Genomic DNA, 15,453 nt, shown 5'->3' with positions numbered 1-15,453 from the left:
CCGCAAAAGCTACACAGGGAAGTCTCAGAGAAGATGGATGTTCTGGAAAGGCCGAGACCTGAAGTCCATTTGAATGTCTGTGGTTCGAGCTAAAAACTGATGTCCGCCTACGCGTCTACACAGGCTCGCCGTCTGCCTTATTTGGCAGAACTGGCTCAAATCTGCATTGAGGTGGGCAAAAAAGAAAAACAAGTCCAAATCAAATTGTGCAGACATCATACACACACAACAAAACGCTTTCGCATCAGAACCAGGCTGTGCTTCGTGCATCATCAGAACCAGGCTGTGCTTCGTGGATCATCAGAACCAGGTCGGGATTCGTGCATCATCAGAAGCAGGCTGTGCTTCGTGCATCATCAGAACCAGGTTGTGCTTCGTGCATCATCAGAACCAGGCTGTGCTTCGTGGATCATCAGAACCAGGCTGTGCTTCGTGGATCATCAGAACCAGGTTGTGATTCGTGCATCATCAGAAGCAGGCTGTGCTTCGTGCATCATCAGAACCAGGTTGTGCTTCGTGCATCATCAGAAGCAGGCTGTGCTTCGTGCATCATCAGAACCAGGTTGTGCTTCGTGCATCATCAGAACCAGGCTGTGCTTCGTGCATCATCAGAACCAGGTTGTGCTTCGTGCATCATCAGAACCAGGTTGTGCTTCGTGCATCATCAGAAGCAGGCTGTACTTCGTGCATCATCAGAACCAGGCTGTACTTCGTGCATCATCGGAAGCAGGTTGTGCTTCGTGCATCATCAGAACCAGGCTGTGCTTCGTGCATCATCGGAACCAGGTTGTGATTCGTGCATCATCAGAACCAGGCTGTACTTCTTGCATCATCAGAAGCAGGCTGTACTTTGTGCATCATCAGAACCAGGTTGTGATTCATGCATTATCAGAACCAGGCTGTGCTTCGTGCATCATCAGAAGCAGGCTGTACTTCCTGCATCATCAGAACCAGGATGTGCTTCATGCATTATCAGAACCAGGATGTGCTTCATGCATCATCAGAACCAGGTTCTGCTACATGCATCAGCCGAACAGACCGTCGGCGGAGGGAGACGCAGCACGAGGTGGAGGAGGAAGACGAACAAACCGTGGCAGAAGTCCAAGGCAGGGGACTATTTCCATGGCCTCTGTAGCTGTGTGGTGATAACTGCAGGCGCACATACGATACACTCAGTCCGTATCCCACAGAGGCACTATGGGGGGGGGGGGGGAGGGTAAAGAGATGCGTCTGTGTGTAGCTGTTGTGTCACAATGGTGTTGGTGTATGCTGTTCGGAAGCATAAAACCCTCGTGTGTGTGTGTGTGTGTGTGTGTGTGTGTGTGTGCGTGTGTGTGTGTTAAAAGCTTCTAATCCATGCATCACATCTGGATGGAGCCCAGCGCAGGAAGGGACGGCGGGGCTTTTACAATGGCCCGTGTGCGCGGTCACTCCAAGAGCTAAAACCAACAACCTTAATCAGTGCATTTGGCTTCCCTGGAGAAACGGACATGATCAGATAAAACCTCACCCCTCACCCCTCACCCCTCACCCCGCACTCCTGCCCTGGGCGGGCCTAGTGCAATGTGACATGTACATAAAGACACAAGTTACCACATCAGCAGTCAGCACCCTTTAATCAGGAATTTATGTGTGTGTGTGTGAGAGACACAGAGAGCGAGAGAGAGAGAGAGAGAGAGAGAGAGAGAGAGAGAGAGAGAGAGAGAGAGAGAGAGAGAGAGAGAGAGAGAGAGAGGGGGGATTACTGCGATGCTAAATTATACCTGAGGGAATTTTCCCCCAAAATTATATTTTCCTTTTCAATTACACTAATGCACCAAACATCAAACGCAAACATGAGCTCTGTTTTACAACCATTTAATTTGATAAACCAAGGAACCCATTCTGTAAAAAAAAAAAAAAAAACTATAACAATCACATTTCATACTGATCACCGACAACACAACCCCCCATAATGTGGCTGTTTTGTTCTATCTGTAAATTTGCTCGGCGGGCAGGGAAAAGAAAAAGGCGGAGTGAAGACTGTCGTGGACACAACCTACATGGTGTACGCTCATTTAAACGAGATAAACAGGAAATCATCATCAGCATCATCATCATACTGAACACACACACACACACACACACACACATATATATATAAGTTTTAATGCAGACATTTATGAAACAACACACACACACATATTAATGTGCAGACATATATGATGAACCACACACACACACACACACACACACACACACACACACACACACACACACACACACACACACACACACACACGTGGGTAAAAACCTGCAGGAGTCACTCCTGCGGCTGGATGCTGAGGAGGTTCTCGGCCAGCACGGTCAGTTTGCAGTCCTCCAGCGCCTTGATGAGCCGGCTCAGCTTGGCCGCCCGGCCCTCGGCCTGCACGAAGCGGCTCAGCAGCTGGTAGGCCTGCTCGTACAGGCCCTCCCTCTCGTACTCGTAGGCCAGGTTGTCTATGGCCGGACCCTTCAGGGCCCGGCAGCTCTTCCCCAGCACTCTGCCCACGTGCTTCCACTGGCGGCCCACCCCGTTGGAGAAGTTCTGGACGTCGGCCGCCGTCAGCATCCTGTCCTCTGAGACAGACAAAAGGGAGAGAAGCCGCTCAAACGTGAGGCCTCCTCGTGTTCTGCATCACAGCGAACTGAAATCTGCCAGCAGGGAGGAGCAGTCGGCACCAGCTGGACGTGCTGGACCCGGGTCATAGTTCCTGATTTATTTATTATTTTTTTTTTACATTTTGAGACACTTTATGGATCCCCGTGGGGAAACGACCCCGTCCTAGCCGTGTAGCTAGCAGCAGCGGGCGGCCGCCCCGCAGCACCCGGGCTTATTTCTTCCTACCGCCTCTGTCAGGGGCACACACAGGAGTATCCCCCCCCCCTCCCTTTTCCTCCCCAATCATACCCGGCCAATCACCCCGCTCTCTGCAGCCGCCCCGCTCGCTGCTCCACCCCCCTCTGCCGATCCGGGGAGGGCTGCAGGCTACCACACGCCTCCTCCGGTACGTGTGGAGTCGCCAGCCGCTTCTTCTCACCTGACAGAGGAGTTTCACCAGGGGGACGTAGCGCGTGGGAGGATCCCGCTATTCCCCCTAGCCCCGCCCCCCTCCAAATAGGTGCCCCGACCGACCAGAGGAGGCGCTTGTGCGGCGACCAGGACATGTACCCACATCCGGCTTCACACAGCCAATTGTGTCTGTAGGGACCAAGCCGGAGGTAACACGGGGATTCGAACCTGTGATCCCCGTGTTGGTAGGCAACGGAATAGGCCGCCACGCCACCCGGACGCCCACAGACAGGAGTGTTAACCCTAACATGCATGTCTTTTTATTGGGGGGGGGGGGGATAATATATCATTTATACTCTGATAGGAGGCGGCTCCGCCCCCCCCCCCCTCCCAGTACTGACGTGTTGCGTTACATCACGGCTCCCATGCACACGTGTGCGTCCGAAAAAGCTCCTCGTGTGACCTCAGAGACTGGGGGAGGTGCTGCGGTGCTGCGTCTAAATACTGACGCAGCTGAAATACCCATTCGGTGATCTTCAGTGCGAGCGCTGCGCTCCCCCCCCCCCCCCCCTCAGCCAGAGTAGGACGGGCAGCGGCGTCGAGGTCGCTGAGGCATGAAGTACACGGGGAAAACTGCTAATCGTGACTGTTCAGCCAGTGGTGTGCGGCGGCAACTCACCGAACACTCGCCTCTGGAACTTGAAACAGTTGCTGGGCAGCGGCGTCTCGCCGTGGGCCAGGCTGGCGGGCTGCACGGCGTGACTCAACGCCTGGCTCTGAAGCTCCTGCTCCAGACACTCGATCTCCTCGTCACGCAGGCGTCCCGTCTGACAGACACACAAAAACAAAAACAAAAACAGACCAAATCACTCGGCAGAAACGGAGGGGGGCAAGGTTTCGCCGTTCACCCGGGCGACACAGGAAACTCCGGCGCTCTGGCGTGAACGCGAGCGCGCGTCCAATTAACGGCCGGTTTGTGGTTTTCAGTTCGCTTTCCTCCGCCAGCGCTCGTCCTCCTTGGAGTCTCCTCATCTGCACCACCCACGCCGAAGAATCAATAAGTCGCTAAGTCAATAAATCTACGGCCGGCTGACGCAGAGCTGCCGAGCAGGTCACACTTCACGGTGAAAGGGTTTCAATCTGAGGTGCGGCGGGGGGGCCGCCCGGCCGGCCTCAAAGAAAACCGCTTCTCAACGACACACCGTTCTTAAGTGAAACGCCACAGCAGCCGTCTGAGGAAGAGAACTACACATTCAAACACCATGCGGTGGGTGGAGCGGCGCCGGGGCCCCTGGGAGCCCACCCTGAAAAATCAGCATGTTCGTCTTACGAATCGCCTCTAACTACTGTGAAGCTTCATAAGGGGGCGTTATTCTCCTCCGCGACTTGTTCACGGAAGGCGACGAGATATTCGGCATCATGAGCAGGAATTAGGTGGCGATGAACTGCGTCGGCCGCGCCCGGACCAGCCGATGAAATTCCTGCTCTGAACCAGTGAGGACGGGGAAACGGATTTTTCCGTACTTTTGGGATCCAACACCTCATTAACCTGATTAATTAATACCTGGAGAGAGCAGATTAATTGCACATTTTAGGGCCACTTCTCAGATTAGGGTTAGGGTTCGAAGAGCATCCTTGGAATCCAAACCAGAATCAGAATTTGATCCGCGGGAGTTTTCACGGGGACGGGATTTTGACAAACGGCCTTGCTAACGGCGGCCTTTAAATTCCCGAATGAAAGAACAGAAAATGTTGAGAAAAACCATCCGTCCATCATCCAAACCGCTTGTCCTGCTCTCAGGGTGGCGGGGATGCTGGAGCCTATCCCAGCAGTCATTGGGCGCCAGGCGGGGAGACGCCCTGGACAGGCCGCCAGGCCATCACAGGGCCCACACAGTCACACCTAGGGGCGATGTAGTACGGCCGAGTCACCTGACCTACAGGTCTTTGGACTGTGGGAGGAAACCGGAGCCCCGAGAGGAAACCCACCCAGACACGGGGAGAACATGCAAACTCCCCCCAAGGTTGGACTACCCCGGGGCTCGAACCCAGGACCTTGCTGTGAGGCGACCGTGCAAGGTTGGACTACCCCGGGGCTCGAACCCAGGACCTTCTTGCTGCGAGGCGACCGTGCAAGGTTGGACTACCCCGGGGCTCGAACCCAGGACCTTGCTGTGAGGCGACCGTGCAAGGTTGGACTACCCCGGGGCTCGAACCCAGGACCTTCTTGCAGCGAGGCGACCGTGCAAGGTTGGACTACCCCGGGGCTCGAACCCAGGACCTTCTTGCAGCGAGGCGACCGTGCAAGGTTGGACTACCCCGGGGCTCGAACCCAGGACCTTCTTGCTGCGAGGCGACCGTGCAAGGTTGGACTACCCCGGGGCTCGAACCCAGGACCTTCTTGCAGCGAGGCGACCGTGCAAGGTTGGACTACCCCGGGGCTCGAACCCAGGACCTTCTTGCAGCGAGGCGACCGTGCAAGGTTGGACTACCCCGGGGCTCGAACCCAGGACCTTCTTGCTGCGAGGCGACCGTGCAAGGTTGGACTACCCCGGGGCTCGAACCCAGGACCTTCTTGCTGTGAGGCGACCGTGCTAACCACTGCGCCGCCTAAGAAAACTCAGAGGTAGTATAAATATGCATACGCCGGCGTACCTGGGAGCAGTGTATGTGTTGGAGGCACAGCTCGATGTTGTCCAGACACAAGTCCAGCGTGTGTGCGCCGGCCTTCAGCTGGCTCTGCACCGCCAACTCCTGCGGGACCGTCAGGAGCCGGCCAGCGTGTTGGGAGAGGGACTGGCACACCGTGCCCGAGGCGTAGCTCTTTAGGAAGCGCTGGCAGGCGTCCGCGTTCATGAACTTCACCTCGACCCCCAGCATGGGGTCGGCGTCGTGCAGCTTTAGGATCTCGTAACCGCCCAGACCCCCGGCAGAATCTGGACAAGGAGAACCATGTTTAGCAGGGCTTGTGAGCTGGCAAGAATTATGAGTTATAAATTCACATCACGGTGCAAGTGCAATGATTCAACATGGGGTGATATCTTGTGACACTATGAAACACAATATACTGTAATATCTCGTACAGATTATGGAAGAATGTCATGAGGAAGACACCTCGACATTCATAGAATCAGAGTAATCACAGCCGTAGCTAGTACGCCGGCATTCACGGCTGCTGTTGTGGCTCGGCCCTGTTACAACACTGAACCTGCCACCTACTGGTCAGGGATGAACCTACAAAATCAAGTAGAGACGCTCTCTGCGTGTCATCTCAAAGAATCGGTGGGAGTGTGTCTGCAACGTTTGGGGCACAACATTGTGAAAGATCGTTATCGGGACACTCAAGTGTCGTCTTCTTACACCCCTAATGTTTAGCGGACTTGATGCTGAATCATGTGCGCGGGCGCACTTCAAGCTGAACTTTACTTCCAATTTAACACTGAGAGGCAAAGGTCTTCAGTGACAGCGTGTTGCAACAGGAATAAAGCAACAGCAGCTCCGAGCAAAGCGGGGCACGTGACCGAGCACCACCCAGCGGAGTGGGGGGCAGTGGGGGGCAGTACGTGTGGGGGACAGGGAAATAGACTGGACGGACGTGTGGGGGACAGTACTTTTGGGGGACAGTAGGGGGCAGTACGTGTGGGGGACAGGGAAATAGATGGACGGACGTGTGGGGGACAGTACGTGTGGGGGACAGGGAAATAGACTGGACGGACGTGTGGGGGACAGTACGTGTGGGGGACAGTAGGGGGCAGTACGTGTGGGGGACAGGGAAATAGACTGGACGGACGTGTGGGGGACAGTACGTGTGGGGGACGGTAGGGGGCAGTACGTGTGGGGGACAGGGAAATAGACTGGACGGACGTGTGGGGGGACAGTGAGGGACAGTACGTGTGGGGGACAGGGAAATAGATGGACGGACGTGTGGGGGACAGTATGTGTGGGGGACAGTAGGGGGCAGTACGTGTGGGGGACAGGGAAATAGACTGGACGGACGTGTGGGGGACAGTACGTGTGGGGGACAGTAGGGGGCAGTATGTGTGGGGGACAGGGAAATAGATGGACGGACGTGTGGGGGGACAGTGGGGGGCAGTAAGTGTGGGGGACAGTGGGGGGCAGTAAGTGTGGGGGACAGTGGGGGGCAGTAAGTGTGGGGGACAGTGGGGGGCAGTACGTGTGGGGGGACAGGGAAATAGATGGACGGACATGTGGGGGGACAGTGGGGGGCAGTAAGTGTGGGGGACAGTGAGGGGCAGTAAGTGTGGGGGGACAGTGGGGGGCAGTACGTGTGGGGGGACAGGGAAATAGATGGACGGACGTGTGGGGGGACAGTGGGGGGTAGTAAGTGTGGGGGACAGTAGGGGGCAGTAAGTGTGGGGGGACAGTGGGGGGCAGTAAGTGTGGGGGGACAGTGGGGGGCAGTAAGTGTGGGGGACAGTAGGGGGCAGTAAGTGTGGGGGACAGTGAGGGGCAGTAAGTGTGGGGGACAGTGGGGGGGCAGTACATGTGGGGGGACAGTGGGGGGCAGTACGTGTGGGGGGACAGTGGGGGGCAGTAAGTGTGGGGGGACAGTGGGGGGCAGTAAGTGTGGGGGACAGTGGGGGGGCAGTACGTGTGGGGGGACAGGGAAATAGACTGGACGTACCTGTGAGCGTCAGCTTGACAACTTTGAACAGGAGGAACTTTCTGTGCTGGTCTTTGTAGAGGGAGAGCAGGTTCACGTGAGGACAGGAGGACTGCAGAAACAGAACCACACATCCAGTCCACGGCCCGAGCTCCAGTGTCTTTTCTGCCATTCTCTGATGCAATTACACCATTTCAGACATGTTTTACACGATCCCAACAGAAAACTCACAGAAGCACAGGACTGTTTGCCTCGTCTTAGATGAGAAACCCGTCTCCGCGGGGCCAAAACTGGGAGACGGCTGCCAGAGTAAACAGAGGGGGGCGCTGAACGTCTCGCGTTATACAGCCAATCACTTCAATAGCAGCTGCCGAGCTTTTAGCGCTAAAGAGCAACGTGGGTCCCCTTAGCACAACAGCAACACTGACGTGACGTCACAACAGAAACACTGACATGACGTCATAAACAGCAACACTGACATGACGTCACAACAGCAACACTGACATGACGTCATAAACAGCAAAACTGACATGACGTCACAACAGCCACACAGACATGACGTCACAACAGCAACGCTGACATGACGTCACAACAGCCACACAGACATGACGTCACAACAGCAACGCTGACATGACGTCACAACAGCAACACAGACATGACGTCACAACAGCAACACTGACATGACATCACAACAGCAACACAGACATGACGTCACAACAGCAACACTGACATGACATCACAACAGCCACACAGACATGACGTCACAACAGCAACACAGACATGACGTCACAACAGAAACACTGACATGACGTCACAACAGCAACACAGGCATGACGTCACAACAGCAACACTGACATGACGTCACAACAGAAACACTGACATGACGTCATAAACAGCAACACTGACATGACGTCGCAACAGAAACACTGACATGACGTCACAACAGCAACACTGACATGACGTCACAACAGAAACACTGACATGACGTCATAAACAGCAACACTGACATGACGTCACAACAGCAACACTGACATGACGTCGCAACAGAAACACTGACATGACGTCATAAACAGCAACACTGACATGACATCATAAACAGCAACGCTGACATGACGTCACAACAGAAACACTGACATGACGTCACAACAGCAACACTGACATGACGTCATAAACAGCAACACTGACATGACGTCACAACAGCAACACTGACATGACGTCGCAACAGAAACACTGACATGACGTCATAAACAGCAACACTGACATGACATCATAAACAGCAACACTGACATGACATCATAAACAGCAACACTGACATGACGTCACAACAGCAACACTGACATGACGTCATGACGTCACAACAGCAACACAGACATGACGTCACAACAGCAACACAGACATGACGTCACAACAGCAACACAGACATGACGTCACAACAGCAACACAGACATGACGTCACAACAGCAACACAGACATGACGTCACAACAGTCACACAGACATGACGTCACAACAGTCACACAGACATGACGTCACAACAGCAACACTGACATGACGTCATAAACAGCAACACAGACATGACGTCACAACAGCAACACAGACATGACGTGATATTCATGCACGAGGACGCACAGTCACGCACACCACAAGCGCGGGGGGGGTGTGAAGAGGGAGATGCTAACTGGCTAACAAAATGCTAACCAAGGCTAACGGTGCTATCGGGGCTGCTAGCATGTTGCGACCCTTGATCAAATCCCCCTTTTTGTATAGTCGTGCAGTCACAGTCATGCGCCAGGACGTCAACGACCACACCTGTGTTGTGTAACGTGCTACGTTTAAACGCGGAGTGCGTGGTTAGAGACACAGTGGCAGGCGGCTCCAGTGTGTCGGCCATGCCTGCAGCCTACCGGCCCACTACTGGAGCCAAGGTTCGGCCCGCAGCTCCTCCACGGCGCCTCCGCTCGGATTCACATGCAAACACTGCAGCCTGGCATGCAGGTTCTGCAGCTTTCCGAATATGTATTTCTTCTTAAAAGGATCAAGATGTTATGAACACTTCTAAACGAAAGTTGACCTTCAGTGGGGTCAGAGAACACCGTGCACGTCTGTACGGGCCACATTACAGATGTAAACCGAGCCGCCTTGGTTGACATGGAAACCCCTGCAGTCAGCTTTAAGTCTAAAAAAAGACTCGGGGCCACAACATGCTGAAACAGGAACAACCGCTTCTAACATGGTTTTGAAATCCGTTTTTTTTTTACATCCCCTCAAAACAGGGTGTTTTTCTTGCTTTTGGGGATAAAGGTCCAGATATCATCCCACTTTCACCCTACACACATCCATCCATCCATCCATCCATCCATCCATCCTTCCATCCATCCTTCCATCCATCCATCCTTCCATCCATCCATCCATCCTTCCATCCATCCATCCATCCTTCCTTCCATCCATCCATCCATCCATCCATCCATCCATCCATCCATCCATCCATCCTTCCATCCATCCATCCATCCATCCATCCATCCATCCATCCATCCATCCTTCCATCCATCCATCCATCCATCCATCCATCCATCCATCCTTCCATCCATCCATCCATCCATCCATCCATCCATCCTTCCATCCATCCTTACATCCATCCATCCATCCATCCTTCCATCCATCCATCCATCCATCCATCCATCCTTCCATCCATCCATCCAAACCGCTTATCCTGCTCTCAGGGTCACGGGGTCACCTGACCTCCATGTCTTTGGACTGTGGGAGGAAACCGGAGCCCCCTGGAGGAAACCCACACAGAGAGGGGGAGAACATGCAAACCTCACACAGAGAACGACCCGGGACGACCCCCCAGGTTGGACTACCCCGGGGCTCGAACCCAGGACCTTCTCGCTGTGAGGCGACCGCGCTAACCACTGCGCCACCGTGCCGCAACTTGTCTTTATAAATTCATCTACATCTTAGAAGTTATCCGAGTCCACCAAATTTCCAGAACTATCCAGTCCCTCACGTCATCTTGCCCCCCCCCTTTTTCTCCCTAACTGTACTTGGCCAATTACCCCACTCTTCTGAGCCGTCCCGGTCGCTGCTCCACCCCCCCTGCCGATCCGGGGAGGGCTGCAGACTACCGCATGCCTCCTCCCATACATGTGGAGTCACCAGCTGCTTCTTTTCACCTGACAGTGAGGAGTTTCACCCAGGGGACGTAGAGCGTGGGAGGATCACGCTACTCCCCCCTGTGCCCCCTCCCCTCCTGAACAGGCGCTAGAGCAGCGACCAGGACACGTACCCACATCCGGCTTCCCACCCGCAGACACGGCCAGTTGTGTCTGTAGGGACGCCCGACCAAGCCAGAGGTGACACGGGGATTCGAACCGGCGATCCCCGTGTTGGTAGGCAACGGAATAGACCGCCACGCTACCCGGACGCTCCTCTTGTGTGCTAATTTTAACCGAGCTGCCCTTCCCGTCCAGCCTCCTTTACCCACACAGCAACACGTTCATCTAAAAAGGATGTCGATGGCCTTCGTCCAACTTTCATATCTACTTTCATATCCACTCCTCCTCGTCGTAGCAACGGCAAGGAAACTGCCGTTGACACTTTCATTAAGTGTTTCTGTCGTCATCCGCTGCTCAGGTTAGAAATTAATTAGGCAAAAAAGTGCGTCAACGTATCCAAGGAGGAATACAGGACATATTTACAGAAATCCACAAAAAGATGTAAAAGCTAAAAGACTCTAAACTAACTCTTACGTTGGATGTACAGTTATTGGCCTGTTTTTGCATTGTGTTCTTTCTGTCTTCCATCCACCCATCAGCCAAGCTGCTCATCCTGCACAGGGCGGCGGCGGCGGCGGCGGCGGGGTGCTGGAGCCTTCCCCTGGCGGCAGGCAGGGAGACACCCTGGACAGGCCCGCCAGGCCATCACAGGGCCCACACCCCATAGTCATTTAGTTTATTCTCAAAAGAATCTGCCGAGGACAACATGTCCCATTTACTGAGGAAAAGACCTTTAAATCAATAATAATCACAATAATAACGATAACTATTCAGTCATGTAGCACTGTTCAACACAAAGCGACGAGGTGCTTTGCGAGACGAAGAAAGGAAATGGCGGACCAACCAGGACACAAAACAGTTTAACGTTTAAACAAGTCCTCCCCGCGGGACAGAATTCCCCTCGAGCCTCGTAGACCAGCTCGAAGCGGCTCAATGGAAAACCGAAAAGACGATTTCCACGAACAGCGACGTCAACGCGCGATGAATCTGAGTTTGTGAACCGGCCGATGGGACGTATCGTTAAAAGCCCCGAACTGCTGACCGCCATCGAGCACAGGGTCGGGGTTCGGGAGTGGTTTCTGGCTCCGGCCTCAGTAGGGGACTCGGGGCAGCCTTGTCTCGTACGTTTCCGCTCGTCCCTCGCTTCCGCTCGTCCCTCGCTCATTCATCCTTTCTCGTCGGCCTTCCACGGCGTTGAGGCTCGCGCCTCCCGCGTGACGCCGCGGGCCTCGGGATGCTGCAGGCCGGCTTTCAGGGATTATAACCCAACGCCCATTTTATTGATTAATTCTCCGGCAGTAACTGGCTCGGCCTCAGCCGCTATTGTGGAGCTTTTAAATCCCGGCGTGCAAGAGCACCGTCGTACTTCTACCACACCCGGAGCGCCGTTGGCTCGTACAGACCCACGCCACACACGGGCGCAGCTCGGCGGTTGGCCGTCGGCGCCATTTGGAGCAAACCGGCCTGCAGGTCGGTGATGAGCCTGTCTCAGGGGGTACCGGGCGACCAGGACGAGGCCGCCGCTCGACTCTCAGGTGTGGGCCCGGCGTGCACTGAACGGCGGAGCGGACTTGCTCCTCCTCCTGTGTGTCTGTAGGACTGGCCTATACTGGAAATACCATCATTTACATATATGCTTATGCTAGTTCTGCTGGGGCGGTTGGGCCTTAGCGGTCCTCTTGGCGAAGCTATTCAATTCCTCTGCACCCCAACACTTATTTATAACAATAACAACAATGAATGAACCAAAGACGCTACAACCACCGCCATGTTTGTAGTGATATAGAACAATACGTGTGTTGACTGGATTCACTGGCAGATACGATTTGCTTTCAAGGTGTCATCAGAAAAAAAAACCTCATTTAAATCCACACACACACACACACACACTGATGCGTCATTCCACGGATCCTAGATTCATTTTCTTCACATCGATCACGACTAACGAGGGATTCCATATTTATATTCTTCCCCACCATCATTTAACCGCACATCATTAGACCCAACTCCCCCCCCCCCCGGGGAACGAATACAGACTTCTGATTCTGGTTCCGGTGAAAACGACAAGAGCAAACGCACAAGCTCGCGTCCGTCCGGCAGGAAACCGTCCACTCCCAGCCGTTCTGTTCCCGGCCCGTCTATCCTTACTCTACCTTACCCCCTGCTCTCGCTTCCCTCGAATCTCTCATTACATAAATACATTTAATCCCCCCCCCACCCCCACCCCCATCCCATCCCATCCCCACCATCCTCCCAGCTACCATCCTATCCCCTCTCTTTATTCTAGATGGACTCTGTGGACTGATGGCCTTCTGGCTCACCCTCGGCTTGGGTTGGGCTCAGTTGAGCGTGGCCCGGGCTGGACGTGGAGAGCGCTCCATCTGAGCTGGATTACCTCCATCTACTCACGCCACACGTATATAAAGCGACTACATAGGACGCTCCATATCTCCGCCAACATGTCATCCTATGCCGCCCTGTCAACCAGTCTTCAAGAGGTATTCCGGCGAGATTAGTTCACTGGCTGCGTGGGGATTACACGGTCATCAAGAGCTTAAAATATTATTCAGCTCTAACTGCCAAAAGCCAACCCCTGAAATTCCTCAGACCAGTGGTCCTCAATCAGGTCCTCCAGTGCTGCTGGTCTTCAGTCCTAACGTGACACTAACGTTCAGCGGTTACACGGAGCTAGGAGCGCCGGTGTAACACCGAAACCTGTGACCCCTCAGATTATGTGACCCTGCCTTTAAAACGCTCGAATTTCTGCCCCCCCCTCCCTCCCTCCCTCCCCAGATGCTAATACTAACCTTAACCACACCAAACCCACACCTAATATAAACCGTCCTCAACCCAGTACCTAACTTCTACCATCTCCAACTTTATCCCTAAACTCAACCTTATCCAAACTGCCGTTCCCTGGCTGGAGGGGCGCTTCAGTTGGAAGGGGGTGGCATAATTTTGAGGGGGTAGCAGATTTTGGTGCAACACCGGACGCGGCAGGTGAACGCACCCGGTCAAACAGAAAGCCAGCAGCACCGGCGGCACCTGAGGACCTGATTGAGACCCGCCGCTTTACTTTCGATAGCTCGACGTCGCTCGGGCCGGGACGGGGACGTCCGTTAGACCCCCTTCTCGTACCAGTTTGGGGGGGGGGGTCTGTTTTACCATCGCCCCGTAACATGATCGACACGTGACGGCCGCCGGGGTGGGTCGAGGGGACTGAGTCAAACTTGGGAGAAAGCGACTAAAGTCTCCGGAGAGGCGGTTTAACACGGAAACGACACGCGGCAGCGTGTAAACCGCACGCCCCGCCTCGCGCCGTCTGGCTAAAATGCGACGGATCACTTTTGGGGGGGGTTTGTTTTTTTTGCGTGGAAGTTTATTGTTGTGAGGGTCTTACCTTCTATAACTCGGCTACTTCCGGGACGCTTCCCCCACAAAGGGCCACGCCCACACGCACGGTGAAAACCTCCTGGTGCCCGATTGGGTGACTGGTACTCAAGGAGCGCGGTGATTGGTGGGAAAGAGGCAGGGTTCCGCCTATGGGAAGGAAATGGCGCCTGACCGTCCAAAGTTAATTCTGCGTTAAATATTTGAGTTTAAATGTGTGACCGTCTTCACTTGTGGCCTGTACGTACTTATGTTCATGTATTTTGAGTCACCCCTTCCATTCACTTTTATAAAGGGGTTCTGCTCTGTGAGAACAATTTCTTTCATGGATATTTCTTTCAAAAAAAGGCTGCCAATGTAATGACTGTTTTTGAGCAGGCCTGTTTTGTGTTATCATGCTGTAACCGAGGGGCGATTCTAGGACCAGAGCTTTAGGGGTGCTGAGCGCCCATGCTGTAACCCAGGGGCGGTTCTAGGACCAGAGCTTTAGGGGTGCTGAGCACCCAGAGTGCTGGCCGGCCAGGCAAGATAAATTTGGGGGGTGGGTGGATCAAACCATTTTCGAAGCATGGGGGGTGCTGTATTTTTGTTGTTAAAATATTATGTTTAAACCATATACTGGATATGGTTTTGCCATTTCTTTAGCTTATTAAACATGGACATACAGTAAAAAATAAAAAATCTCTTCGATTTTAGGGGTGCTGGGGGGGCACCCCCAAAAATGGGCTAGAAACGCCTATGCTAACCTTTTCAATAAAAACAAAAACAAAAACATCAAACTGACCGGCTCAAAGGCCAAGTTATAAGACACGGAAAACTTAATTTGCCGGACACCACATTCCTCTCCCCCGATATATACATAAACCAGATATGGGTGGCCTAGACCTCGATCATACAAACTATGAAATTATGAGATTAACATGGCAGGTTTATATCCACGTCTTGAGGATGAAATGTTGAAGCTACAGGTTTCACATTCCTTCATAGATTTGAAAAAAAGTGGTTGTACACACAAGAAGAAAATGTATCAAGATGGATATTGATGATATTGATTTTTCATGGGTGTTAATGACTCAATCATAAAATGTGCTTGCAACGACCTAATCTGAACTGTGGCAGTCCTCTGATGAGG

At 53.6% G+C, this 15,453-nt stretch overlaps 1 protein-coding gene across 2 annotated transcripts; it reads right to left on the bottom strand.

Moving 5' to 3' along the window:
* Positions 1 to 1,857: 1,857 nt before the first annotated feature.
* Positions 1,858 to 14,367, bottom strand: tradd (tnfrsf1a-associated via death domain). Of its 2 annotated transcripts, XM_056279031.1 has the most exons (6): positions 14,332 to 14,367; positions 7,680 to 7,833; positions 5,690 to 5,970; positions 3,714 to 3,861; positions 2,294 to 2,601; positions 1,858 to 1,884 (listed from the first exon to the last, which is right to left on the bottom strand). In XM_056279031.1, the coding sequence occupies exons 2-5, from the start codon at positions 7,828 to 7,830 to the stop codon at positions 2,303 to 2,305; spliced, it is 879 nt and encodes a 292-aa protein (XP_056135006.1). In that variant the 5' UTR covers positions 7,831 to 7,833; positions 14,332 to 14,367; the 3' UTR covers positions 1,858 to 1,884; positions 2,294 to 2,302. The 2 variants fall into 2 exon arrangements, with proteins under 2 accessions (XP_056135006.1, XP_056135005.1); XM_056279030.1 differs by lacking the exon at positions 1,858 to 1,884 and having other exon boundaries at positions 1,895 to 2,601.
* Positions 14,368 to 15,453: the final 1,086 nt, after the last annotated feature.

The sequence above is a fragment of the Lampris incognitus genome, chromosome 4 (genome assembly GCF_029633865.1).
Source record: "Lampris incognitus isolate fLamInc1 chromosome 4, fLamInc1.hap2, whole genome shotgun sequence".
Classification (NCBI taxonomy): Eukaryota; Metazoa; Chordata; class Actinopteri; order Lampriformes; family Lampridae; genus Lampris; species Lampris incognitus.
The sequence above is the reverse complement of the archived record's forward strand: the minus strand, read 5'-3'. Positions and strand labels throughout refer to the sequence as shown.